The 27,771-nt window shown below is 63.6% G+C and overlaps 1 protein-coding gene across 3 annotated transcripts in view; it reads right to left on the reverse strand.

Moving 5' to 3' along the window:
• Positions 1-7,579: 7,579 nt before the first annotated feature.
• The window catches only part of LOC105478255 (protein phosphatase 2 regulatory subunit B''beta), a 45,934-nt gene continuing 25,742 nt past the window's right edge, over positions 7,580-27,771 (reverse strand). For 2 of the 3 annotated variants that reach the window (XM_071089388.1, XM_071089389.1), the window contains exons 3-13: positions 16,166-16,269; positions 15,830-15,932; positions 15,528-15,602; positions 15,033-15,119; positions 14,479-14,635; positions 12,692-12,740; positions 12,148-12,237; positions 11,436-11,611; positions 10,164-10,282; positions 9,986-10,092; positions 7,580-7,861 (exon numbers count right to left, since the gene is read on the reverse strand). In XM_071089388.1, coding sequence (XP_070945489.1) covers positions 7,711-7,861; positions 9,986-10,092; positions 10,164-10,282; positions 11,436-11,611; positions 12,148-12,237; positions 12,692-12,740; positions 14,479-14,635; positions 15,033-15,119; positions 15,528-15,602; positions 15,830-15,932; positions 16,166-16,269 — 1,218 coding nt within the window. In that variant the 3' untranslated portion in view covers positions 7,580-7,710. Of the gene's footprint in view, positions 7,862-9,985; positions 10,093-10,163; positions 10,283-11,435; positions 11,612-12,147; positions 12,238-12,691; positions 12,741-14,478; positions 14,636-15,032; positions 15,120-15,527; positions 15,603-15,829; positions 15,933-16,165; positions 16,270-27,771 lie in introns of those variants that run through there. The other variant, XM_071089390.1, reaches the window with a different exon arrangement.

The raw sequence follows: 27,771 nt of genomic DNA on the forward strand, positions 1-27,771 counted from the left end.
TTTTTTTTTGGAGACAGAGTCTGACTGTGTCACCAGGCTGGAGTGCAGGGGTGCGATCTCAGCTCACTACAACCTCTGCCTCCCGGGTTCAAGCCATTCTCCTGCCTCAGCCTCCTGAGTAGCTGGGATGACAGGTGCACGCCACGATGGCCCAGCTAATGTTTGTAGTTTTAATAGAGACGGGGTTTCACTATGTTGGCCAGGCTGGTCTTGAACTCCCGACCTCAGGTGATCTGCCCGTCTCAGCCTCTCAAAGTGCTGGGATGACAGACGTGAGCCACCGCGCCCGGCCCTGAGGTGAACATTGTTAAGATTTGGTTCTGGCCGGGCGCGGTGGCTCAAGCCTGTAATCCCAGCACTTTGGGAGGCCGAGACGGGCGGATCACGAGGTCAGGAGATCGAGACCATCCTGGCTAACACGGTGAAACCCCGTCTCTACTAAAAAATACAAAAAACTAGCCGGGCGAGGTGGCGGGCGTCTGTAGTCCCAGCTACTCGGGAGGCTGAGGCAGGAGAATGGCAGGAACCCGGGAGGCGGAGCTTGCAGTGAGCTGAGATCCGGCCACTGCACTCCAGCCTGGGCGACAGAGCGAGACTCCGTGTCAAAAAAAAAAAAAAAAAAAAAAAAATTTGGTTCTGTTCCCGCAGTCCTATATAGGGCTAGAAGATTATCACCAAATGTCACCAAAATGTAAAAGTATACACACACGCACACACATTTGTGAGGGTGTGTAGGCACGCATGCATGGATAGTAGATACACACCCTGTGTATGTCTGTATATAGACGTTTGTGTTTCTCAAAATTGTACCAAAAATGGATGCATGGCCGGGCACGGTGTCTCACGCCTGTCATCCCAGCACTTTGGGAGGCCGAGGCGGGTGGATCACTGGAGGTCAGGAGTTCGAGACCAGCCTGGTCAACGTGGAGAAACCCCGTCTCTATTAAAAACATGAAAATTAGCCGGGCTTGGTGGCAGGTGCCTGGAATCCCAGCTACTCGGGAGGCTGAGGCAGGAGAATCGCTTGAACCCGGGAGGCGGAGGTTGCCGTGAGCCAGTTTGTGCCACTGGGTTTAAGTGATTCTCCTGCCTCAGCCTCCAGAGTAGCTGGGATGACAGGCACCCGCCACCACACCCGGCTAATTGTTTTGTTATTTTTAGTAGAGACGGGTTTTCTCCATGTTGGCCGGGCTGGTCTCGAACTCCCGACCTCAGGTGATCCGCCCGCCTCGGCCTCCCAAAGTGCTGGGATGACAGGCGTGAGCCACCACGCCCGGCCTGAAAATTTTTTTTTTTTTTTTTTTTTTTTTTTTGAGGCAGGATTTTGCTGTGTTGCCCACACTGGAGTAGCAGTGGTGCGATCTCTGCTTACTTCAGCCTCTCCCACCCGGGCTCAAGCGATCCTCCCACCTCAGCCTCCTAAGTCGCTGGGACTCCAGGCGTGCACCATCACACCTGGCTACTGTGTGATTTTTTGTTGTTTTTTTTTTTTTTCATGGAGACAGAGTCTCAGCCTGTGTTCCCCAGGCTGGTCTCAAACTCCCGGGCTCAAGCAGGTCTCCGCACGTGGCCTCGCAAACTGCTGGATTCCAGGCCTGAGACTGCACCCGGCCTGTCTTGTGACATTTTTAACTTAAAACCTACCGTACACCAAGCGCAATGGCTCACGCCTGGAATCCCAGCGCTTTGGAAAACAGCAAAAACCAAACCAAACCATAGGCTGAACGTGCTCTGGGCAAGCACCGCGTGGGCCGCCCAGAACGGGATGAGACGCGTGTCTCCGATCGAGTTTGATCCACGCGTCCGCCGGGCTCCTGAGAGCAGGTCGGGATGTGAGTGGCACCGGGCGGGGTGGGGGGGACTAAGTCCTGGTCACCCCTGGTGCTTTTCGTAAGGAAACTGAGTCACAGCCCAGCTGTGGTCCTGCTGGTTGGAGCAGAGGCGGATCCGTACGGTGCAGACGCGATGGGAATTTTGGTTTTCATCGTTCATGAGAAGCTTTATTTATTTATTTATTTTTTGAGACGGAGTCTCGCTGTGTCGCCCAGGCTGGGTGCAGCGGTGCGATCTCGGCTCACTGCAACCTCCGCCTCCCGGGTTCAAGCGATTCTCCTGCCTCAGCCTCCCGAGTAGCTGGGATTCCAGGCACCTGCCACCACGTCCGGGCTAATTTTTGTATTTTTAGTAGAGATGGGGTTTCACCACGTTGGACAGGCTGGTCTCGATCTCCTGACCTCAGGTGATCCACCCGCCTCGGCCTCCCAAAGTGCTGGGATGACAGGTGCGAGCCCCCGCGCCCGCCCGTGAGAAGCTTTAAGTCAGTGCAGCGGCACGTGGATGGTGCAGGGCCGCAGGCTTCAGGTTCCTTTTGATTCTGCAGGGACCGCCCCGCCATGCGGGGTCAGAAATACCTGTGTGTCAGGGGCAGGTGTGAGCTGTGTCCGTGTGCGTCCCGCGGTGGCTCACACCTGGAATCCCACTGCCTTGGGAGACCGAGCGGGGATGGGAGTTCAAGACCAGCCTCGGCAACATACTGATACCCCCATCTCTTAAAAAAAAAAAAATGAGCTGGACATGGGTCCTGTAGTCCCAGCTACTCGGGAGGCTGAGGTGGGAGGATGGCTGCCCGTCTCGGCCTCCCGAGTAGCTGGGGTGACAGGTGCCGCCACCATGTCCCTCTGATTGTAATTCTTCCTAGACACGAGGTTTCTCCATGTGGCCCAGGCTGGGCTCAGACTCCTGAGCTCAGGGGATCCCCCCACATCGGCTTCCCGAGGCGCTGGGGGTCCAGGTGTGCAGACGGTTCTTCGTCTACACGCGTCCCTGGATTTCCTGCCACGGGGATACAAATAGACGCCCGCGGTGTGGGGACCTGGCTCCGCACCTGCACCTGCGTGTTTCCTGCACGGGCCCCAGAACCCTGGGACGGGGTCCCTGTGGTGTGACGAAGTCAGTGGCCCCTCGGTGAGGCTGGGGGATGGGAGGGGGCGGCATCCAGGCTGGGCCCCGAGGCCTGGCTCCCTCACCGTGTCCCCGAGGTCCCACAGGCTGGTGACAGGTGGCTGAAGGCCACGTTCCAGTCAGGGCGCCGGCCTCACGTGTGACCCTGGTTCCTCCCCTCTGTCCCCTCCCCACCCCCAGTCCGTGCCCCCCATTCCCCCCACCGTCCCCCCATACCCACCACCCCTCCTCTCTCCCCGCTCCACTCCCCTCTGCCCGCCCACCCCTCCCCTCCTGTCTCCCCACCCCCCTCCTGTCTCCCCACCCCTCTCCTCTCTCCCCACCGCTCCCCTCCTCTCTCCACACCCCATCTCTCCCTTGAGTCCTTGGGTTTGGTCCTGGCCACACTCCTACCTGACTGGCCCCATCCTGTCCTTCAGGGCAGGGACAGCCGATGCCCTCCACCTCCCCCATCGCTTTTGTGCCTCCGCCCCCTCCCCACGTAGGCCCGGCGTCCCGTAGGCACCACAGCCTGGGGAGTCGGGGGCACCGCAGAGCCCTAAGCATCAGGGTAAGCCGTGGTCTTAAGTCAGTGTGTCTCACAGTCCCAAAAGGTTGGGGTACCCCCCGGCCCTCATGTTCAGAGCACCCTACGGTCCCACAGGGTTGGGGTGCCCCATGGCCCTCATGTTCAGGGTACCCTACGGCTGTCATGTTTAGGGTACCCCACAGCTCTAATGTCCAGGGCACCCCCGGATGAGGGGAGGTCAGGAGGGTCAGGGCCCGCGTGGACGTCCTGTCACCCCACCCTGTGAGGCACGGCCCGTGTCCCTGACTCCGACGTTGGGGGAGGTGAGCACGGAGCAGGTTCCCGTGGCACATTATTTATTTATTTGAGACGGAGTCTCGCTCTGTCGCCCAGGCTGGAGTGCAGTGGTTCGATCTCGGCTCACTGCAAGCTCCGCCTCCCGGGTTCAAGCGATTCTCCTGCCTCAGTTTCCCATGTAGCTGGAATTACAAGTGCCTTCCACCACACCTGGCCAATTTTTGTAGTTTTAGTAGAGACGGGGTTTCACCGTGTTGGCCAACATGGTCTCGATCTCCTGACCTCAGGTGATCCACCCGCCTCGGCCTCCCAAAGTGCTGGGATGACGGGCGTGAGCCACCGCGCCCGGCCCCCATGGCATTTCTAGAGTCGCATGTGGCAGGTATGTTTGCTCGAGTTCCTGGTCAGCACCCCCGTGTGCACAGGTCGTGTGGCTGCTGCGCTGTGCCCGGCGGCTCCCACCTGTCATCCCAGCGTTTTGGGCGGCCGGGGTGGGATCACTTAAGCCCAGGACCAGCCTGGGCAGGAGAGGGGGGGCCCGGTTTTCTATTAAAGGCCAGGTGCAGTGACTCACGCCTGTCATCCCAGCACTTTGGGAGGTCGAGGCGGGCAGATCACGAGGTCAGGAGTTCGAGACCAGCCTGGCCAACACGGTGAAACCCCGTCTCTACTAAAAATACAAAAATGAGCCGGGCGCGGTGGCGCGGGCCTGTAGTTCCAGCTACTCGGGAGGCCGAGGCAGGAAAATGCCGGGAACCCGGGAGGCGGAGGTTGCGGTGAGCCGAGATCACCTCACTGCCCTCCAGCCTGGGCCACAGAGCGAGACTCCGCCTCACAACAGACAAAAGAGGTGCAGCGTGGAGCCTGCCCGTTTGGAATCGCCGTGGCCAGGCGGCCGCTCCTCTAAGCCCCGCTTCCTGCCCTTGGTCCCCGAGTGTCCTGCGGGGTTTGTGTGAGTCCCTGGGGGCCGAGGCCCTGGCGGGGAGGACGGGGGCCTCCGTGTCCCCCCCGTGGTCGCACCTGTGAGCTGCCGGCCGTAGGTACCGCTCAGGCCCGCCTGGGTTGCGGGGCAGGGGTCTGTGTGCTGGGGTTTGAGGGACGGGCCCGGGAGGGCTGTGGGGGGAGGGCTGTGGGGGGCTTGTCCGAGCGGGACCTGCTGTGCCTGCACCTCTGGGGTCTCCCTTCCCGACGGGGCCTCGCCCCCTCCTCTGGCTGCTCCCTGCCGGGCCACGCTGGGGAAACGGGGCGGCTGTGTCCCCACAGAAGGGCTGTTGTCTGGGGCACGGGTGGGCAGGACCCCCTCGCGGCGGCGGCCCGGGCTGCTGTGGGACCCGATACCGGGGTGGAGAGAGCTACGCCCTGGCGAGGACACGGCCGGCGAGCCGCAGCCCCCGGCGGACACGTCCTGGGGCCCGGGGTGCGGTCGGGTGCTGTCCCCGGAGACCAGAACGGCGGCTGCCCAGGCTCCGGGTGGCGTGTGTGGTGCGGAGGCCAAGCCTGGGGGAAGCTGTGGCTTCTACGGAGGGTGCCGGGGTTAGGGCATCGCTGCCCTGCCGGGGTCGGCCCGCGGGTCACGGGGAGCTTGGTTCGAGGCCCCCGCGGGAGCCACGCAGCAGCGTCTGGCCGGGTGAGGGGCCGTGTCTGCGGCTTCGGGCTGGGCAGGGCCGTCTGTGCCACGCGGGGTTGGGCCGGCCCGGGGGGCTGCGTCCCCGTCACCCACAGACGGGCCCCCGTGCCACGTGGGGTCTGACCCCTTGGCCTGGGCGGGGCGGCACGTGGGCACCGCGCTGGGGACGACCCCCGGCCTCTGCTCCTTTCCCGGCTCTGAGCGTCCCGAGGGCCTCCCTGCTCCCCCCCCAGGGCCGTGTCTCTGACAACTGCTGGGCGCGGCTGGTCCGGCTCCGTCCAGTTCCTGCGTCTGATGCCCCCGGTTCTCCCCCAACGCCCCGTCTCCCTCTGCTCCGTCTCACAGCTGTCCAGGCCCCGTCCCCCGCCCCAGGCTGGGCCCCTCGTTCTGGGGAGCCCCCGTGTTCCCAGGCCCGTCCCTGCCGCCCCTGGGGACAGCGCTCTGGGGGCCGCTCTGGCGCCAATGCTGGGAGCCTGGGGTGCCCCCGTGGACGCGCTGGGATCTGACACGAAGGGACCCTGCGAGGGAGGGAGGGAGGGAGGGAGGGAGGGGCCGGCTGAGTCCCTGCTGGGGGATCTCCAGGGGTGACGGCCGTCAACCGCAGGGCGCCCGGGACGGCCATTCCCGGGGATGCCACAGGCGCCCCCGCCGAGCCCTGGAACGTCCTGGCCCCTGTCCTGGAGGGACGCCGGCCGCTGGCCACTGTCAGGGTGACCCGGGTGCTTGTTTTGTGGGGACCCCCGGCCCCCCTCACGTGGGCTGTCAGGGGAACGGACCCTTAGACCAAGTGGGGGCAGGACTGCTGGGCTCCGGGTGTCCCCACCGCGCTGCTGTCCACGGGGACCCCCGCTTCCCCAGCCGAGGCTGAGCGTGCACGGCCGGCCCTGGTGTGGCCCAGGGCATCGGGGCCGTGGCTGGGGGAGGAGGGGGCGCTTGGGGGATGCGGTGAGTACGGGGGTGTCGGCGGCTGTGCGGGGGCCTCACCAGGGACGTGGGTGGGGGACGCTGTTCCTTTCACGGCCCCAGGGAGCCCTCTGATGTCTCAGCCTTGAACCCCCAGCCTTCAACCCCCCATTGGGGGCCTCCTCCTGTCAGTGTGGGAGGTGGAGGGTTCCGGTCAGAGGTGAACCCACTTCGGCCCCCTCAGTCCCATGACCATGGCCGTGGGGGGCCCTGAGGTGGTGGGGGGCGGACTTGCCCGCCCAGACGGGCTCCCCCGAGCGCGGGGCAGGGTGGGCCCCCAGGCCGTGGCTCCCGGTGCCATTTCCCTGCGGCGGCCACCGTCAGACCCTCCTGCCCGGCACCTGTCCTGTTGTTGGGGGGCCCTGACCCTTCGCAGACCCAGGTGGGGGCGTCCCCTGGGAAATCCGGGGACACCTGGAGACACTGAGGACACGTTTGGGGCAGCGGCCGTTCCCCAGGAGGTGCTGCCATGTCCCCCCCCCCCGCCCCCAGCCCCCGCTGCCGTCTCTCCTCGGGGTCGCAGGGACCGCCTGTGCGTCCAGCTCCTTCACAGCCAGGGCTGCGGCGGGTGAACGGGGCGTGTGCGCAGCTCTCGGGGTGCTCCCGCCCCGCCCGCCTGTTCCCGGCCGTGTGGCCACGTCCCTGTCCGGGGGGAACATTTTGTCGTGTGCGAGGAACGGGGGTCGTCCCGTGGTCACCACCCGTGACCCTCCCTGGCCTGTGGAAGGAGCAGAGCTGGGCCTGGGCTCAGGCGTGTCGGGCGTCCCTGGAGGGCTCGTGGTCCTCCCTGCACTCAGGGTTGTGCCCGGCGGGGTCTCCGAACCCCCTTGTTTAGGCCCCGACTCGACGCCAGCTCCTTCTTTCCGGGGTCTTTGGCGGCCTTGGCTCCCGGGCTGGGAGGGACCGGCCGAGCCGGCGACTGAAAATCCTCCCAACGTTCGTTCAAAGACGCAAGCGCGATCGCCAGCAACGCTCTTGTCCATTACACAGAACGTGCAGGCTGCGGTGGAGGCTCCTGTCCGGGGCGGGGGACGTGCCCGGGAGCCGCGGGTCACAGCTTGGACCTTTCCAGAGAGACGAGGCCCCCGGAACGGCGAGGCCGGCGGGTGTCCGTCTGTCCCAGTCCCGAGCGGCCCTCGCGTGTCCCCGGGGCGGGGGCACCAGGCCCCAGAGCCCGAGGCCGGTCCAGCCGCGAACCCACGGCGGGAATTCACAGCACATGCTTCTGTGAATAAATAAAAATTTACCATTCCGTACAAACGCACTCGCTTTCCACAACAGACAAGAGTTTTTACACAAGCCGCGGTGGCCGCGGCCCGTGCAGAGGGGCCCGCGGTGGGGTCCCCGGGCGGCCTCACAGCGGCTCCAGGTCCTCGTCCCCGCACGCATACTCGTACAGGTCCACGGCGCCCAGGGGCGAGGGCGCCTCGAAGAACGGCCTCTGGGCCAGCGGGGACCGCAGGGCACTCAGCTTCTGCTCCACAGGGCTGAGCTCGGCCTCGAACCTGCAACGAGGGGGTGGTGAAGGCGGGGCCGGCGGCGCAGAGCCAGGCCCTGGAGACGGCGCGTGGTTTCCGGGACACGCAGGCCGCCCGGGCCCAGCCTCCAGCACCAGAAAGTCCCCTGAGCCGACCAGAGCTGCGGCCACTGAGCCAGCAACAAGCTCCACGAACGCGCCCGGGGCGTGGCCTGCGGGGCAGGTGGAAACCCGCAGAGCGAGACTCTGTCTGAAATAAATAAAACCAGGCCCCCATGGGGTCAGTGGTGAATTCTACCAGACACTGAGGGAAGAAGTCACGGGTGCTGTGCACAAACTCCTCCAGAAACTACGGGGAGAGCAAGCAGACCGCCCCCCGTTCCGTGCGCCAGCATCACCCTGATACCCGAGCCAGACCAAGACATCCCAGGAAAAGCCACAGGCCGGGCTCGGTGGCTCAGGCCTGCACTCCCAGCGCTGTGGGGGGCCGAGGCGGGAGGATCGCCCGAGGTCAGGAGTTTGAGACCAGCCCAGGCAACACGGCGAGACTCTGTCTCTAGAAAACAAAAAATTAGCCGGGCGCTGGGAGACACTCCTGTAGTAATTAGCCGGGCGTTGGGGGGGGGGCACCCCATAGTAATTAACCAGGCGCGGGGGGCACCCCCGTAGTAATTAGCCGGCCGCAGGGGGACACCACTGTAATCCGAGGTGCTCAGGAGGCCGAGGGTGGAGGATCGCTTGCACCAGGAGGCGGAGGCTGCAGTCAACTGTGACGACAGCACAGCCCTCGCCCCGGTGACAGAGCAAGACCGTGTCTCAAAAACAAATTTATAAACGACTACAGATAATCCTTGCAAAGAGAGTCCAACCCTATATAAGGATAAAATGAGTCAGGTCTATGCTGGGAACACACGGCTGGCTGAAGACGCCCCGGTGTCACTCACCGGACGGACGGACGGACGGACAGAGGAACATGGAGCGCAAGCATCTGAGACACTCAGCCCCGTGTGGGAAAACGTCCGCCCACCAGGAAGAGGCCAGAGCACCCCCCCAGTGACCGCCGGGGGAGGGGAGACGCCCCCAGGACCGGGCACCAGGACGCACACAAACCCGCACAGCTCAGTCAGGCTGGACGTGGTCGGCCCGGACCCCACCCAGCAGCGTCCAGGCCGCGCAGCGGGCAAGAGAAAGCAAGAGACGGCCACGCGGGGGTGAAAAGGAAGACAAGACACGGACCCACCGACGGACACAGACCCACTGACGGACACGGGCCGTCCGAAGCCGCAGAGAAGCGCCAGAGCGTTCAGATCTCCCAAGTGTGTTGCGTCAAGTTGCAAAACACAAGGTCAATCAGTCGTATTTCCATGGCCGCCAACGAACCAGCGGAACCGGGAATCTTAAAAGTACCATTTACACCCCCAAAGCGGGGCGGGGGACAGTGGGCTGGTCCCCCCCCGCATCCCCGCGCCCCCCTCACTGTGCCCGGTGTCTCTGCACTGTCCGCCGCACCCCCTGTGCCCCGCACCCCCTCACTGTGCCCCGCGCTCCCCTCACTGTCCCCCAAGTCCCCGCACCCCCCTCACTGTGCCCCGCACCCCCTGTGCCCCGCGCCCCCGCACTCCCTGTGCTCCGCGCCCCCGCACCCCCTCACTGTGCCCCGCGCCCCCGCACCCCCTCAGTGCTCCGCGCCCCCGCACCCCCGCACTGTGCCCCGCGCCCCCGCACCCCCTCAGAGCTCCGCGCCCCCGCACCCCCTCACTGTGCCCCGCGCCCCCGCACCCCCTCAGTGCTCCGCGCCCCCGCACCCCCGCACCCCCGCACTGTGCCCCGCGCCCCCGCACCCCCTCACTGTGCCCCGCGCCCCCGCACCCCCTCAGTGCTCCGCGCCCCCGCACCCCCTCAGTGCCCCGCGCCCCCGCACACCCGCAGTGTGCCCCGCGCCCCCGCACCCCCTCACTGTGCCCCGCGCCCCCTCACTGTGCCCCGCGCCCCCGCACCCCCCTCACTGTGCCCCGCGCCCCCTCACTGTGCCCCGCGCTCCCCTCACTGTCCCCCGAGTCCCCGCACCTCCCTCACTGTGCCCCGCACCCCCTGTGCCCCGCGCCCCCGCACCCCCCTCACTGTCCCCCGCGCCCCCCGGCCGCGCGCTCACCCGTCCTCCCAGGGCTCCCCCGCCGTCTCCTCAGCCACCAGGATGTCGTACTCCTCGGCCGCGTACTTCTCCCAGTCCGAGAGCTCGGGGCCGCTGCCATCACTGTCCTGGGGGAAGCGCACGCGTCACGTCACGCACCCGCCTGGCGCGGCCCCGCCCGCGCGCCCCCCGCACTCACCCTGAGCAGCGAGATCTGCTCCTTCTGCTCGTGGTCCAGGTACTTCTCGATGTTGAAGAAGGTGTCGAAGAACACGCCGGCCAGCTTGCAGCGCTTCAGGTCCCGCAGCGTGATCCTCCCTGCGGGGAGGGGACGTGTCCCAGGCGTGAGCCCGGCCTCACCTTCGGGCCGGCTGTGGGCTGTGCGGCGCGCGCCTCGGGTCACACGCGCGTAAGGACGCGGCCCGAGGCTCCGGGCTCTCCCGCCACGGGTCTGACGGGACAGGCGGACACGCGCGTGGTTCTGGGCGGGGACTGAGGTGTGGAGGCCGCGGTGCGGGGGCGGCTCGGGCCACCTGTGCCCCGAGGACGCAGGGACGGGGACGTGGTGCAGGCGCCCCTGGATGTGAAATGACAGAGCCCGGAGCTCCCCACGCAGGCCGTGGCCAGAGGGTGTCCCGGGGACACTGAGCACCAGGAGGGCCCCAGCCAGGGAGAGGGACGGCTGCAGGGCGGTGCCCGGGCCTCGGAGCCATTTCCAAAGTGAAAGTCCCAGAGCTGGAGTCTGAGATGCAGAAGGAAGCCGAGCAGCGTGGACGCTCCCCTTTGCCTCAGTAGCCGTGGGAAACGGCCGCTCCTACTCTTGAGTTTGTGACGAGGCCCAGCACCGCAGGTGTCCGGTCTCACTGCGCAAGAACCTCCTACTCAGGGCCTCCCGCACCGGGGCCGGGCCGGGAGGAGCTGGGACGATGGGTGGCAGAACAGGGGTGAGGGGAGGAGAGTGAGGGGAGGAGACGGGGGGGTGAGAGGGGAGGAGGCAGAGGGGTGAGGGGAGGAGACAGGGGTGAGGGGAGGAGGCAGAGCGGTGAGAGGGGAGGAAACGGGGTGAGAGGGGAGGAGACGGGGTGAGAGGGGAGGAGACAGAGGGGTGAGGAGAGGAGACGGGGTGAGGGGAGGAGACGGGAGTGGGGGTTAGAGGAGGAGACAGGGGTGAGGGGAGGAGACGGGGAGAGAGGGTTGGACCCCACCCTGTGTGGCATCAGCACAAACGTGGCAACTGGTCCCTCAGCCGGTGCCGACGTCCCCGGTGAGCCCCGGCCTGGGTTCTCCAGGCCACCCTCGGGGGTGTCGACGCCCCGAGTAGGAGGTTCTTGCGCCGTGAGACCGGACACCTGCGGTGCTGGGCCTCGTCACCAACTCAGAGTAGGTCCCTCACCCCGGGCCGTCCTCTCTCCCGTCTGTCCCGTCCTCTCGCCCACCCGTCCCCTCACCCTGGGCCCTCACGGGGCGTCACCTTCGCTCCTCGGCTTGACCAGGTCCAGCATCTGGCAGAGGCAGTCCTGGAAGGGCAGGGCCTCGATGGCCATGCTGTCCAGCCTCCGGCACTGCTCCTCGTAGAAATACTCGAGCTCGAACATGGACAGGGCGCCGTCCCCGTCCAGGTCCATGCAGCGGAACCAGTACTCGATGCTGTGGCACAGCGAGGTCTGTCGGCCCCGCCCCGGACCCTCCCAGCCCGTGCCCTGCGGCCCCGGGGGCAGCCTCCCAAACAGGCGTGCGCGCATCCGCCCGTGCCCTGCAGCCCCTCACCAGACGTGCGCGCATCCGCCCGTGCCCTGCAGCCCCTCTGCCAGGCGTGCGCGCATCCGCCCGTGCCCTGCAGCCCCTCTGCCAGGCGTGCACGCATCCGCCCGTGCCCTGCAGCTCCTCTGCCAGGCGTGCACTCATCCGCCCGTGCCCTGCAGCTCCTCTGCCAGACGTGCGCGCATCCGCCCGTGCCCTGCAGCTCCTCTGCCAGACGTGCACGCATCCGCCCGTGCCCTGCAGCTCCTCTGCCAGACGTGCGCGCATCCGCCCGTGCCCTGCAGCCCCCCACCAGACGTGCGCGCATCCGCCCGTGCCCTGCAGCCCCCCACCAGACGTGCGCGCATCCGCCTGGGGACACACGTCACACGGGCGGCTCCCGGCCCTGCACTGAACAAACCCGCACCGCGGCAGGAACCCACCTGGTCGGCGTTTTCTTGTCTTCCTCAGAGATCAAAAACCAGACAAAGTCTGCGTAGCTGATCTTCCCTTCCTTCTGCGCTTTTCTGCCTCTAGACCCCAGGCCAGGATGGAGACACGAAGATGGTGTCACGGAGAGACTCCCGGGCGTGGAGCCCCTGCCCATGACCGGGGGCGAGAGGGGCCCCCGGCCCAGCCCTCCTCCTGCCCCTCCAGGGAGGACGTGGAGGCCCCGTGGCCAGAGAGCGTTCCCGAGATCCAGGTGGGGTCAGGAGTGCACCTGCACCACGGCCACGGCCGCCTGGACGCCGGCAACGTCCCCTTCCCGGGGCTCGCTCAGGCCCAGCGCCCGACGAGGACCCCTGACCTGGGGCACGGGCCGCCCCTTCCTCAGACCTCACATGACAGAGTGTCGTGCCCCCCACTAGGCTTTCGGGTGACAAGAGACACGTGTCCCCCTCCCCACGGCCAGTCGCTGTGGGAACTCGACAAGCTCGTGTCAGGCAAGGAGGAGCCGGGTCCCCGTGGGGCCTGAGCCGCACGTACCGCGTGACTGCTCCCGAGAAGATCCTGTCGATCATCTTGGTGGAAATGGCTGGAAAGGAAGGGGGTTGATGGGCAGCCCGCACCGCGCCTCGGCCCCGATGTCACGACCCCCCCGAGCCGAGCCTGGACGGGGCAAGGACCGAAATGCCCACAGGCGGCCCCGGGGCCCCTGCACAGGCCCCTCCCGGGTGCAGCCACCCCTGCCCTTCGAGCGGACCCGGGGCGCATGAAGCTGACCGTGGTTCATTAAAGGGCGGAACCTTCAGGCCTCACAGGTTCCGCTCCAGACGCAGAGTGAGGGAGGCCTCAGTGCCATCCCGAAAAGAAACACGTTGCAGCCCAAACTCCGCTAACAAGAGGCAAGAGCGGAGGCACCGACGCCGTCAGCTCCGGCCCACGAGGTCCCGCAGCCCGGGCGGCCATCCCTGCGGTCACCCGTGTCCCCGGCACGCACGGGGCCAAGACGCCCCCGCTTCAGGCCGCCGTGTGTGAGAAACAGCCCAGCGCGGCCGCACCTGCCATCGCCCGGCCGCACAGGCCATGCTGCCCGGAGACCCAGGGTGGGCACCAGCGGAACAGGGAAAGCCGGGGCGGGCCCGGGGTTCCCAGGGACAGCGAACGCCTGGTTCGGGGCCGATTCCCCGCGGTGAAGCGCTGGCTCGGGCCACACGGGCGGCTGTGCCGAGCTGGGCTCTCCTCGCGGCTACGTGTGGGGTCCAGGGCGCAGGTGGCTCCCTGAACCGGGCACAGGACAAATCCAGGCAATGCTACGTCTGCTCAGGGGCGCGTCCCACGCACGCAGGACGGGGGTCTACGGCGGCCGCGCGGCCCAGGAGCAGCCCCGGGAGACCCGGACGGGCGGAGCTCACATTCCGGGCACCAGGCACGCGAGTCGGCTGCGCGCAACAGATGCCACCGTCACTGGGAAATACTCTTGGTTTTTTTGGGCGGGGGGAAGCAGACTTCAAGGAACCCTTTAGAAAACTCCAGCCGCAGGCCGGGCGCGGTGGCTCAAGCCTGTAATCCCAACACTTTGGGAGGCCGAGACGGGCGGATCACGAGGTCAGGAGTTCGAGACCATCCTGGCTAACACGGTGAAACCCCGTCTCTACTAAAAAATACAAAAAACTAGCCGGGTGAGGTAGCGGGTGCCTGTAGTCCCAGCTACTTGGGAGGCTGAGGCAGGAGAATGGCGTGAACCCGGGAGGCGGAGCTTGCAGTGAGCTGAGATCCGGCCACTGCACTCCAGCCTGGGCAACAGAGCGAGACCCCGCCAAAAAAAAAAAAAAAAAGAAAACTCCAGCCGCACAGGCCACAGGCAGGCTCTCGTCCCTGGAAGCTGCACGACTATTACAGGAGCCGGGTGAGGACACCGGGGAGGCGCCGCCTCCCGCGGAGGGATCTGACCGCCCTCTAAGGCCGCGCTCCACCCAGTCGGGGACTGGACGGAAACTGCTCCCGGCCTTGGGGGCTGGAACCTGGAGCTGAGGGACGCGGCTGGTCTGCACGCCCTTGCTCGGGTGTTAACAATGAAGCCGCGCGGGACTGCAGGCCCTCGGGCCGGGTGCGGCTGTCTGAGCCTCAGGACCAGCGGCCCACACGGACCCTGCAGACGCCCGGGGGAGGACGCCTGGTGCAGAGGCGCACGCAGGGACCCAGACACGCGGGGACCCAGACACGGAGCGGGGAGTGGGGGAGGAGAGGCAGCTGCAGACCCGGGACGCCCTGAGAGAAGAAGGGTCTGCTCGGTGTCCCCGCGCCGCGCCCGCCCCTCTGCCCCTGCGCACCGTGGTCATTGTGCCGCGCCAGGTCGTGCGCGTCGATGAGCAGGTCGTGGTCCGTGTCCAGCTCCCAGAACTTGCAGTAGATGACGTAGAAGTGCTCGTAGGAGAAGAATTCGGTCAGCTGGTTGATGTCCGCCTCCTCCTCCAGCAGCGCCACATTCTGCCAAAGGACCCAGGCGGCCTGAGCGCGGGGCCTCTGGGGGGACGCCCCAAGTCCGGGTGGCTGCGGGCGGGGGCAGGGAAGGCGGGGTCGCTCCGAGTGGGGGCAGCTCTGCGGTGGGGGGAGCTCCAGCACGGGGGCGGCTCCCTAGGCGGGCGTGGGGGTGGGGGGCAGCTCTCAGGGAATGAGGGCTCGGCTCTCCCTGGTGCCCAGTACGGCCCCCCCACTTCGCAGATCAACCATGGACCCCCAAGTGCAGGCGGCGCTCACAGGCCTGGGGGTGGGCAGGGAGCGTGGGGGAGGTGGGGATGGGGTGGGAGTGCGGGGGAGGGGAAAGGAGGGGGGAGGAAAGGAGGGGGAAGGAGGGACGGGAGGACAGGGCGGGCGCGCCGCGCACCTGCAGGAAGGAGCTCCTCCGCAGCTCGGCGCAGGTGATCCTGCCGGACCAGGACCGGTTCACGGTGTAGAAGATCCGCTGGATGACCTGCGGGGGCGCCGTCAGTGCGCTGGGTGCGCGAACCCCCAGCCTCGCCCCGCACGGAGACCCGGCGCCGGGGAGAGGGGCGCGGCCTTGGTCTCAGCCGCACCAGGCTCGCCAGGGCCGGACGGGCGGGGGCAGCGCGGCGGGAAGGGCCCTGCGGGAGGCGCCGCCCCAGGGCGCGCAAAGCGGGGAGGGTCTGGCCGGGGACGCCCCGGGGCCACGCGGGCCCAGGACAGGTGGGAAAGGGGCGCGGCCACCCCGGAAAGCCAGAGTCCCCCCAACGCCGGGCTCCCGGGCACGGCAGACACGTTCCCAGGAAACAGCCGCCTCCTCCCGAAGCTCAAGACCCCGGACCCCGCCCGCCCCGGAACCGCCCCCGGGCTCACCCCGGCCCCTCCGCTGGGGACCCACCGTGGTGATGTAGCGCGAGTGGAACTCGGACGCCTCCTTCAGGAACGACAGCCCCGGGTGCGTGTTCACCACGTCCTGCGGGTGGGAAGAATGAGGCGTGCGGTGTAGACGCCGGCCCTCCCGTGAGGGGTGAGGCGTGCGGTGTAGGCGCCGGTCCCCCCGCGAGGGGTGAGGCGTGCAGTGTAGACGCCGGCCTTCCCGTGGAGTGTGCGGTGTAGACACCCGCCCTCCTGTGAAGTGTGCGGTGTAGACACCGGCCCCCCGTGAAGGGTGAGGCGTGCCGTGTAGACACCGGCTCTCACCTGCAGGAAGGGGACAAAGTCGTCCTGCACCAGGTAGTTGCAGCCAGGGCTCATGAGCAGATGGACGAACTTGGCCGCGTCGTCGTGGCAGTTGTGGAGGATTCTGGAAGGACAGGATGACTGCGCGCCACCCTCACAGGCGGGGGGGTTTCGACCCCGCAGACACAGGGTGGAACAACAGGGCAGGCCGCCACGCACGACCCCGGCAGGCCTGCGCCCACGCGCGGGTTTCTCCTCTCACGGTGGCAGCCGTAGGGGGCACCTGTCCTGACGCCAGGGGGACCCGGGGACGCCTCCGCCCTCCCGACACGGCCCCGTGCCCGGCCCGGGACTCACTTTCTCCACATGGCGACGAACTTGTGGACGGACACAGAGCCCGTGCGCTCCCCGCCGGCGCCACAGAAGAGCGGTCCCTTCCAGTAGAGGGGGCAGCCGCAGGCCTGGGGCAGAGAGGGCAGGAGGGGGCGGTCAGCGGGGCCCGGACGCCTGCGCTCCTGCTGCGCTCCTGCTGCGCTCCTGCTGCGCTCCTGGCTCCTGACCACCGCTGCCTGGAGACCCTCTGCTGCGGCCAGACGCAGCACACTCAGCCAGACACGTCTGGGTATCTGCAAACTCAATGTGGCTTTCGCTCCGGCCTTGGAACCGAGTCAGGAGAGCTGAGCCATGGAGTGCCGGGCACGCAGTCCCCCGACCAGAGACCACACGCGGACACTGTAACCAGAGGCGGCTGCGTCCCCAGTGTCTGCAAACCAAGCGGCGCAGACTAAGAACCAGTATGTGCGGGAAGAAATGGCCCCGTCAGCCAGGCAAGTGGTGAGTCCCACAGCGACGGAAACGTCTTATGGAACGTGTGGGACAGGCCTGCAGCAGAGCCCATGGCAGGTTAAATACAGCCTTAAATACACACGCGAGGAAGGAAAGTTTAACATCAGTCGTCTGCACTTCTACCTCAAAGTCACACACACACGGCAGACATGGAAGGAAAAACAGTCAACAGAGAAAATCAGGAAAATCAGGAAAATCAAAACTTGATGATTTGAAAGATTCTTAACAATTAATTAACCCTGCTGGGCGCGGTGGCTCAGGCTGTCATCCCAGCAGTTTCAGAGGCTGAGGTGGGCGGATCACAAGGTCAGGAGTTCGAGACCAGCCTGGCCAAGATGGTGCAACCCCGTCTCTCCTAAAAATACAAAAATTATCTGGGCGTGGTGGTGGCGGGCGCCTGTAATCCCAGTTACTCAGGACGCTAAGGCAGGAGAATCGCTTGAACCCGGGAGGTGATAGAAAGAGACTGTCTGAAAAAAATAAAAACAAATCACACACACTGTCTACAAAGCAAACTACAGAGCACGGCTGGGTGAAATCAAAGACGACCTAAACGTGGTAACATGGACCTCACTGCACTGCTGAGTTTACAGGCTGCAATTTCTTCCAGACGATTCTGCTGACCCACAGAATCCACACAATCCCCACCCACAGAGTCCACACAGCCCCCAGCCACAGAATCCACGCAGCCCCCAGCCACAGAGTCCACGGAGCCCCCACCCACAGAGTCCACGCAGCCCCCACCCACAGAGTCCACGCAGCCCCCACCCACAGAGTCCACGGAGCCCCCACCCAGGGTCCACGGAGCCCCCACCCACAGAGTCCACGGAGCCCCCACCCAGGGTCCACGCAGCCCCCACCCAGGGTCCACGCAGCCCCCACCCACGGAGTCCACGCAGCCCCCACCCACGGAGTCCACGCAGCCCCCACCCACGGAGTCCACGCAGCCCCCACTCAGGGTCCACGCAGCCCCCACCCAGGGTCCACGCAGCCCCCACCTACATGCACCAAGGGCTTGTTGTTTTGGGGTGTGCAGTATACACTGACAGGCTCGCATGAAAACTTGTAAGGGAACACAAAAGAACTTCCAGGGGACCACGATGATGGATGTAAGTGTCTCCCTCAGGCACTGGTGGGCTAAGGGAGCAAGGGAAGGAAGTGAGCTGGGACAGAGCAAACCCACTTCACACACACTGAATACCGGGGGATCCCAGCCCGAGGGTGAAAGGCCAGACAGCGGCCCTCCTGGAAGGAAACGAGAGGCTCTGCCGTGGCCAGGGTTTCTTGAACGGAGCACACGTGCACCCCCTGAAGGACGAGAGTGGCCAGCTGCCCCGCCCCGGCCCGGGACTCCGGCTCAGCGCCCGGCACGGTGAACAGAATGACAGGAGAAACCACCGAGAAAGAGGCCCAAACACGACAGAGCCCGGATGTGCACTGCCCTCCAAAGAGGGGCGCACGACGGCCGGCAGACAAGGGGGAGCGCGCCCGGCACTGGCGCTGGTGAGGGCAGGGTTCACGGGGCACGCAGCGGTGGCAACACGAGCACGAGACGCGGCTGAGTCAGAAAGGACTGAAGATGCCAGGTCAGGCAAGGCTGCCAGGCAGCCAGACGTCCGCGTTGCTGGGAGAACCGGGACGCCGCACAGCTGCCGGGAAAGTGGACCACGGGGGGGCTGAGCATAAGCCCCGAGGCCCGGCCGGGGCATCCGTCCTCCCAGAAGCACGAGGCCCGAGGCCCGGCCGGGGCATCCGTCTCCCAGAAGCATGAGGCCCGAGGCCCGGCCGGGGCATCGGTCCTCCCAGAAGCACACCAGCGGGAAGACGGCCGATGCCCGTGACAGCCGCACGGATGCGGACGCCGGCTGCCTGATGCACGGTGCCCCGGGGAGAGAAGCCTGATGCCAGAGCAGGGGCTGGAGGAATAAACTGACGGCAGCGTCGCCCGGACAGGTGCGGGGCGGGAGTGACCACAGGGGGCGTGGGGGGACTTGGAGGGGCTGCACGCCACAGCACGGCGCGCAGTGCGGCGACGGGAAAAGATGCTATCCGGCTGGTGCACCTGTGGATGACGCGAAGGCAGCTGTGTGGAGCGGAGGGGCCGGGCCCTGCAGGACGCACAGGCACGTGCCGGCTCCCGTGACGAGGATCCCGAGGGAGCTCAGCCCTGGCCACCTGGGAAGGGTGCCGTGGTGCAGCGGGAGGGAACGAGCTGGGTGCCGGGCACTGGGCCCTTGGGCTGGTGCTGGTCTCACGCTTCTGACCTCATCAGGCCGTTCTGGCTCACGGGCCATGCAGATTTCAGACCCCAAGCACTAAACACTCAGGAAGGTGGGGATGTGTCAGCCTTCACATCTGTGCTCCTCATGGTGTGCAAGACACACCGTAATGACCTGGTGGCACGGACGGAGCATCAGATGTATCCAGTCCTACCGGCTGGCGCCAAGTCTACCCGGTCCTACAGGCTACAGTCAGATCTACCCGGTCCTACAGGCTGGAGTCAGATCTACCCAGTCCTACAGGCTACAGTCAGATCCACTCAGTCCTACAGGCTACAGTCAGATCCATCCAGTCCTACAGGTTAGTGTCAGATCTATCCGGTCCTACAGGCTACAGTCAGATCTACCCGGTCCTACAGGCTAGAGTCAGATCTACCCAGTCCTACAGGCTACAGTCAGATCCATCCAGTCCTACAGGTTAGTGTCAGATCTAGCCAGTCCTACAGGCTAGAGTCAGATCTACCCGGTCCTACAGGCTACAGTCAGATCTACCCGGTCCTACAGGCTAGCGTCAAATCTACCCGGTCCTGCAGGCTACAGTCAGATCTACCCAGTCCTACAGGCTAGAGTCAGATCTACCCGGTCCTGCAGGCTAGCGTCAAATCTACCCAGTCCTGCAGGCTACAGTCAGATCTACCCAGTCCTACAGGCTAGTGTCAGATCTACCCGGTCCTACAGGCTAGAGTCAGATCTACCCAGTCCTGCAGGCTACAGTCAGATCTACCCAGTCCTGCAGGCTAGAGCAGATCCATGCAATCCTACAGGCTACAGTCAGATCCATCCAGTCCTACAGGCTACAGTCAGATCGACCCAGTCCTGCAGGCTACAGTCAGATCTACCCAGTCCTGCAGGCTACAGTCAGATCTACCCGGTCCTGCAGGCTACAGTCAGATCTACCCAGTCCTGCAGGCTAGAGTCAGATCTACCCAGTCCTACAGGCTAGTGTCAGATCTACCCGGTCCTGCAGGCTAGAGTCAGATCTACCCGGTCCTGCAGGCTACAGTCAGATCTACCCAGTTCTACAGGCTAGTGTCAGATCTACCCGGTCCTGCAGGCTACAGTCAGATCTACCCAGTCCTGCAGGCTAGAGTCAGATCTACCCAGTCCTGCAGGCTACAGTCAGATCTACCCGGTCCTGCAGGCTACAGTCAGATCTACCCAGTCCTGCAGGCTACAGTCAGATCGACCCAGTCCTGCAGGCTACAGTCAGATCTACCCGGTCCTGCAGGCTACAGTCAGATCTACCCAGTCCTGCAGGCTAGAGTCAGATCTACCCAGTCCTACAGGCTAGTGTCAGATCTACCCGGTCCTGCAGGCTAGAGTCAGATCTACCCGGTCCTGCAGGCTACAGTCAGATCTACCCAGTTCTACAGGCTAGTGTCAGATCTACCCGGTCCTGCAGGCTACAGTCAGATCTACCCAGTCCTGCAGGCTACAGTCAGATCTACCCGGTCCTGCAGGCTAGAGTCAGATCTACCCAGTCCTGCAGGCTACAGTCAGATCTACCCGGTCCTGCAGGCTACAGTCAGATCTACCCGGTCCTGCAGGCTAGAGTCAGATCTACCCAGTCCTGCAGGCTACAGTCAGATCGACCCAGTCCTGCAGGCTACAGTCAGATCTACCCAGTCCTGCAGGCTACAGTCAGATCGACCCGGTCCTGCAGGCTACAGTCAGATCTACCCAGTCCTGCAGGCTACAGTCAGATCTACCCAGTCCTACAGGCTAGTGTCAGATCTACCCGGTTCAGATCTACCCGGTCCTGCAGGCTGGCTACACGGTGATCCTTTTTTTTTTCCTGAGTCATGGTCTTGCTGTTGCCCAGGCTGGAGCGCAGTGTGTGATCCCAGCTCAGTGCAGTCTCAACCTCACGGGCTCAAGCCATCCTCCCACCCTAGCCTCCCAAGTAGCTGGGACCACAGGTGCGTGCCACCATGCGTGGCTATATATTTTTTTTTTTTTTTGAGACGGAGTCTTGCTCTGTCACCCAGGCTGGAGTGCAGTGGCCAGATCTCAGCTCACTGCAAGCTCCGCCTCCCGGGTTTTACGCCATTCTCCCGCCTCAGCCTCCCGAGTAGCTGGGACTACAGGCGCCGCCACCGCGCCCGGCTAGTTTTTTTTTTTTGTATTTTTAGTAGAGACGGGGTTTCGCCGTGTTAGCCAGGATGGTCTCGATCTCCTGACCTTGTGATCCGCCCGCCTCGGCCTCCCAAAGTGCTGGGATTACAGGCTTGAGCCACCGCGCCCGGCCTGTTTTTTTTTTTTTGTAGAGTGAAGTCTATGTTGCCCAGGCTGGTCTGGAACCCTTGGCCTGAAGCCATCCTCCCGCCTCGGCCTCCCAAAGTGCTGGGACTACAGGCCTGACACCACAACCAGAGACAGCTGCATCCCCGGCGTCTGGGTGATGAGAACTGAGCGTGGGAGTGCTGGGCACACAGTCCCCCCACCACACCAAACCCGAAAATTACCTCCAAACTAATTAGCTCACAATTAAAAAAAAAAAAATCCCGAAGTAAATGGAGACAATCAACTCCAAAATGCAAAAGACACAAAGGAAAGGAGTTTATCCTAAATGTTACAAAATCCTTATCTGAAAGGGAGTAACACACCAGATAACCTGATTCGACTCTAAAAGTCTTTTCGGGATCCACACACAGAAAGACCAACTCCGGGTGGGGCCAGGCCGAGCCGCGGCACGCCCACCGCACAGCCAGGACCGGATCGAGGCCGCCAGCCCCGACAGTCCCTTCCGTCCCTCCGCACCCCAGCGCGGCGACAGCCCCCAGGCCTCCTGCCCGGGGCTCCGGTTCACCTTTTCCAGGCCACGGCAGTAGGACCTGGAGCTTCTAGGCCTGGCTTCCCTCGCTCAGCGCCCGCGTGAAGGAGTCCGGCACGCTGCTCTGTGTGGATCGTCCACCCGTGTCCGGCTGCATCCTATTCCATTCCATTACGGCTCTGGTGATTGCACAGCAGGTCCCTAAGCACGAAGCACACCGGCCCCGAGGCCACGTGATGGTGCTGCTGCGGCAGGGGCACCGCGAGGAGCAAGACCCGGGCGTCTGCACTCGCACGGGGCACGCTGACACCGACCGACGGGTCTGAGGGGAGACAGGAGGACGCCACAGCCACGGCTCGCGAGTTCAGCACGACTTCCTCGGCCGGTGCCAGGACAAGGGGAACATGTGCAGACACGGAAAGATGCCAGCAAATGACATCGTGGAGCCGGATGAGTCCTCAGGGTCACATGAAGCCGGGCTGGACTTTGGCTCGGAGCCCCCACCCCAATCTCATGGGGCACCGCGATCCTGAGTGTTGGAGCGGGGTCTGCTGGGGGCTGACGGGGTCATGGGGGTGGACGCTCTGTCGCCCAGGCTGGAGTACAGTGGCACCAACTCGGCTCACTGCAACCGCCACCTCCCGGGTTCAAGCGAGACTCTGTCTCTCAAAAACAAACACACACACAAGAAACAGACAGCCTGTGTCTATGGAAACAATTCACACTGTCATTAAAAACCTTCCCAAAGAGAAAACTCCGTCCCAAATGGCCTCACTGATGAGTTCCAGCAAACACTCACATAAAATAACACCCAGTGTAAACAAACGGCTCCATAAAAAGTGAATTCTAAGGGACATTTCCCAAGCAGCTCCCCGAGGCCAGCATCCCCCCAGACCAAGCCATGACAAGAAAAGGAGACCACAGGCCAGGCCTTCACGAGCGCAGACACAACCCCTGCAAGGCCAGGCCATCGGCACCCAACACAGAGGAGAAGTGTGACACCGTGTGGTGGACCAGGGACTGGCGCTCTCACCCCAAGACCGGGGCTCACCCAAAGACCGGGACTCACCCCAAAGACCAGGGCTCACCCCAAGACCAGGGCTCACCCAAAGACCAGGACTCACCCCAAAGACCGGGGCTCACCCCAAGACCGGGGCTCACCCAAAGACCAGGGCTCACCCCAAGACCGGGGCTCACCCAAAGACTGGGGCTCACCCCAAGACCGGGGCTCACCCAAAGACCGGGACTCACCCCAAAGACCGGGGCTCACCCCAAGACCGGGGCTCACCCAGAGACCGGGACTCACCCCAAAGACCAGGGCTCACCCCAAGACCGGGGCTCACCCCAAGACCGGGGCTCACCCAAATACCGGGACTCACCCCAAGACTGGGACTCACCCCAAGACCGGGGCTCACCCCAAGACCGGGGCTCACCCCAAGAGCGGGGTTGCCTTCACACTCATGTCCGTCAGGTCAAGACCAGCTCTTCATGCCCCAGACCCTGCAGGGCCTGGCAATGCACAGCTAATGCACACGAGAGGCGTGACCCGCTGCAGTGGACCGGGGACCGGAGCTGCCTTCATACTCAGATGTCCGTCAAGGCCATTCACCTTTTACAGGACCAAAGGAAAACCCCCTCAATACACACAGAAATACACGTCTAAGAATACATGTCTAGAATACCAGACAAACTTCAAGGCACATTTGTAATTTTATAAAGTAAAAGTGAGGCCAGGCATGGTGGCTCATGCCCGTCATCGTCCCAGCACTTGGAGAGGCTGAGACAAGAGGGCCCTTCCAGCCCAGGAGTTCCAGACCAGCCTGGGCAACAGAGCGGAACCCTGTCTCTACGAAAAAAAAAAAAAATCAGCCAGGTGTGGTGGCAGGTGCCAGGGGTCCCGGCTACTCGGGAAGGCTGAGGTGGGTGGATCACTTGAGCCCAGGAGGTCGAGGCTGCAGTGAGCTGACGAGTGAGTTAAACTTGGTCAGAAGATGCGGAGTCCACATATAAAAACCAGCAGTGCTTCTCGCCACTCGCCATCGACCATCGTGTTAAAGTAAAAAAACGCCACGTACAGCGTCAGCAGAAGTGGGAAATGCTTGGGTATCGACGTGATGAACCGCGAACAGGACCAAACACGACGAGGCGTCCCGACAGAAACGAAAGACGCCTGAAACAAGGGAGAGCTGGACCGTGTTCCCGAGACGGAAGCCTCAAGACGGTCAAGGTTCTTCCAAGTTAACCTGGAGTCAACGGGATGCCAGCGCCATCCCAGCAGCTGCTGTATCCATGGAGGGGACGGTTCTGACATTCACACGGTGGGAACGGGAAACGGTGCGGCCGCTCGGGGCGACGGCGTGCAGGTTCCCCAGAAAGCCGGCAGTGGGACTGCACACGCACACGCAATGCCACGCGATGCGGCCCTCACTCGCTCACTCACTCGCTCACTGACGGAGAACACGCCGTGGGCTGGGACTCAGGCCCTCACTCGCTCACTGATAGAGAGAATGCGAAACAACACGGGCCTCACGCAGGGAAACCTGAGGATGCCAGCGACACCCGGGCTACACGTTCGTCCCCTGGTCCGGGGCCCGGCTCACAGAAAACCGTCCCAAAGGCACACGACGGAGACGGGGACGGACGCCCGCACGTGGCGGTGAGCTGGGCGCCACCCAGACAGGCTCAGCGGCCTTGGGGGGAGCGGAACTTGGCCTGCGGCCCCCGCACATGCGGGACACTCACAGGGTTCTGCTGCCACAGCGCAGGTGCATTAAGTCACGAAAGCACAGCCCCTGCCGGCCTCGGCCCACAGTCACCGTGGGGGCCCGAGCACCACGCTCTCTGCCTGCCGGGGCCGGGCCGGTGCGTGTACAAACAGCCGGTGTGTGCACGGACAGCAGGGCCTGTGGAGGTGTCCCTCGGACTCCCAGCGGTGCAGACACTGCAAGCAAGAGAACTTCAGTCTCAGAGCTCTCCCCTGTCCCGCGGGGTCACACCCAGCTCACCCTGCTTCTCGGGGGCATCGAAGACCATGAGAAAACTTGCTTTTTCCCACCAAACGTGACACCCGGCCAACGGGCCAAGTTCTTTCAAGCCTGGAAGCCTCACCACCTTCGACGGCCACCAAGGCCGCCGCCGCCGCGCCTCAAGTGAGGTCACGCGGAAAGCTGCGTCCCGGGAGGAAAACGACACGGAGCGTGCACGTGAGAACCAGGCGCCGTGGCGGGGAAGCCCCGAGGGGAACGTGCGGGTCACGTGCAGGAACCTCACCGCGCTGCGTGAGTGGCTTGGTAGGACCCGAAGGGGACACGGCACGTGAGCCGCAGAAGAGGCGACCGACCCGGCCGGCGGCGTGCACCCTGCGTGTGGGGCTGGGCAGACTCGGCGAGGGCGAGTTCTCCACATCACCGAGGCTGTGCTGAAAAGGATGAAGCCGTCCCAGGTGCAAGCAAACAGACTTCCCCGTGAAGGAACTCTCAGCGATATCCCACAGCCTCAAGAGCACGGAGGATAACACACTGGAAGCCGAGACACACGTGGAGAGTCGAGCGAGCCTGCCAGGGCGGGCAGCGGGTGCCCACTCCACACCGGACATGGAGACGGCACGGCTGTCACTACTTCTGTGGCACGTTTTTACCGAGACATGAAACAATTCTTAACGCGTGCGGTGTTTTAAATTACAGCATACTAGGTAAATATTAGCTTTTTTCATTCACTCCACGTTTGCAACCAACTGTAAGAAACTTTCTAATATTTCAACAAAAGCAACTACAGAATGACCCTAATTTTCCTTGTAAGATGGCTTTGCATGCTTGCAGCTTACCTGGTCCTTACACGGCCCCACACTGCCGTGCAGGACGACGCCACCTCTACAGATACGGACTTAGTAAGAACAAATACCCAAGTGTAAAACAGCACATGCTAATTTTTCTCTCAGAAATGCAAGATGTATGCATGTTCATCCTCATACACACCTTCGCGTGTACTTGCTCATATTAAAAGCTAAAACGACAGTAAGAGGGTAAACTAAAGCTACGGGAACTCTTACCTCGGGGGGAGAAACAGCGCAGACAGGGACAGAACCTGGACTTACCTAACTGTGTCTGCTTTGTTAGCGTTCACTTTGGAACCACAGAGGTTTTTTTTTTTTTTTTTTTTTTTTTGAGACGGAGTCTCGCTCTGTGGCCCAGGCTGGAGTGTAGTGGCCGGATCTCAGCTCACTGCAAGCTCCGCCTCCCGGGTTCACGCCATTCTCCTGCCTCAGCCTCCCGAGTAGCTGGGACTACAGGCGCCGCCACCTCGCCCGGCTAGTTTTTTTTGTATTTTAGTAGAGATGGGGTCTCACCGTGTCAGCCAGGATGGTCTCGATCTCCTGACCTCGTGATCCGCCCGCCTCGGCCTTCCAAAGTGCTGGGATTACAGGCTTGAGCCACCGCGCCCGGCCGTAACCACAGAGGTTTTTACGTATTTATAAAACAAGACTTTATAAAATACTTTAAAAGGACAGTCTGTAATAGAGAAAGGGGGGACACTTCCCAACGTGTTCTTTCAGACCCGTATTTCTCTAAAACCAAAACCAGACAAAGGACTCACAAGAAAACCTTCAAGCAGTGTGTTCTCTGTGAATCCAGTTGCAAAAATTACTGGAATCCAGCAACATATGAAAGACACGAGACACACCGACCACATGGAATTTATGCTAGGAATGCAAGGTTGGTTTAACATCCCCAAACCCACTCATTTAATAGACTGTATTTATAGGTTAAAAATACAAAAACCGGCCGGGCGTGGTGGCTCACACCTCAATCCCAGCACTTTGGTGGCTCCCACCTCTATCCCAGCACTTTGGGAGGCCGAGGCAGGTGGATCACTTGAAGTCGGGAGTTCCTGAATCAGCCTGGCCAATATGGTGAAACTCCATCTCTACTAAAAATATAAAAATTAGCCAGGCATGGTGGTACACACCTGTAGTCCCAGCTACTTGGGAGGCCAAGGCAGGAGAATCGCTTGAACCCGGAAGGTGGAGGTTGCAGTGAGCCGAGAGGGCACCACTGCACTCCAGCCTGGGCAACAGAGCAAGATTCTGCCTCAAAACAAACAAGCAAACAGAAAAAACAAAAACCTGCCCACTCCTGAGGACCGCCTTCACAGCTGCAGAGCTGGAGAGGGCTGGGGAGCAGGGGTCTCGCCCCGAGGGGCTCACAAGTACCGTGCACTAAGGCTCTGGGCTCTGACCTGGAGGGGTGGGAGCATCTGCCTTCCGGCGACTCCACCTGGAGGACGGGACGCTGGAGAGGTGGGCCCGGGTCCCTGGAAACACAATCGCCCACCAGGGGTCCAGACACACGTCCCTGGAGTGAGCCTTGCCTTGGTAACTCACAGACACTAAACCGAGCGTGCCCGATCTGCGGACGTCCACGCAGGCAGCCTGGAAAGCAGGCAGCTGAGAAGGAAAGCAGGCGGCAAATGACGAACATGGCGCCGCAGCACTCAGGGTGAGTCCAGAAATGGGCCCTCGGGACCACTGCCGGGGGACAGGGGTCCACAGCCGCCCAGCCTGGGACGGCGGCTCCTCGGGCAGAAAGGGGCACGGCCAGGAGGCCTCAGGACGAGAATGCAGACGGAATTCCCACTTGAGTTTCAGATGCTTAAGAATTCACACAGCAGCGACCAGACAGCAAACCTCAGGCCACAACTGTAACCTCAGAGGAAACCTGGGCCACTCCCGCACACGTGACACGCACCCGCCTCGGCCGCTGGCCTCACTCATGCCCGTGTGACACACACCCACCTCGGCCACTCCAGCCTCTCCACCTCACCCTCACACGCCGGTGGCACCTGCCTTGGCCGCCCCACCTGACTCTCACGCGTGTGACATGCGCCTGCCTCGGCCGCCCCACCTCACTCTCACTCTCACGCGTGACATGCACCTGCCTCGCCTGCTCCAGCCTCTCCACCTCACCCTCACACGCTGGCGGCACCTGCCTCGGCCGCCCCACCTCACTCTCACGCGTGTGACATGCACCTGCCTCGGCCGCCCCACCTCACTCTCACGCGTGTGACAT

The sequence above is a fragment of the Macaca nemestrina genome, chromosome Y (genome assembly GCF_043159975.1).
Source record: "Macaca nemestrina isolate mMacNem1 chromosome Y, mMacNem.hap1, whole genome shotgun sequence".
NCBI lineage: Eukaryota > Metazoa > Chordata > Mammalia > Primates > Cercopithecidae > Macaca > Macaca nemestrina.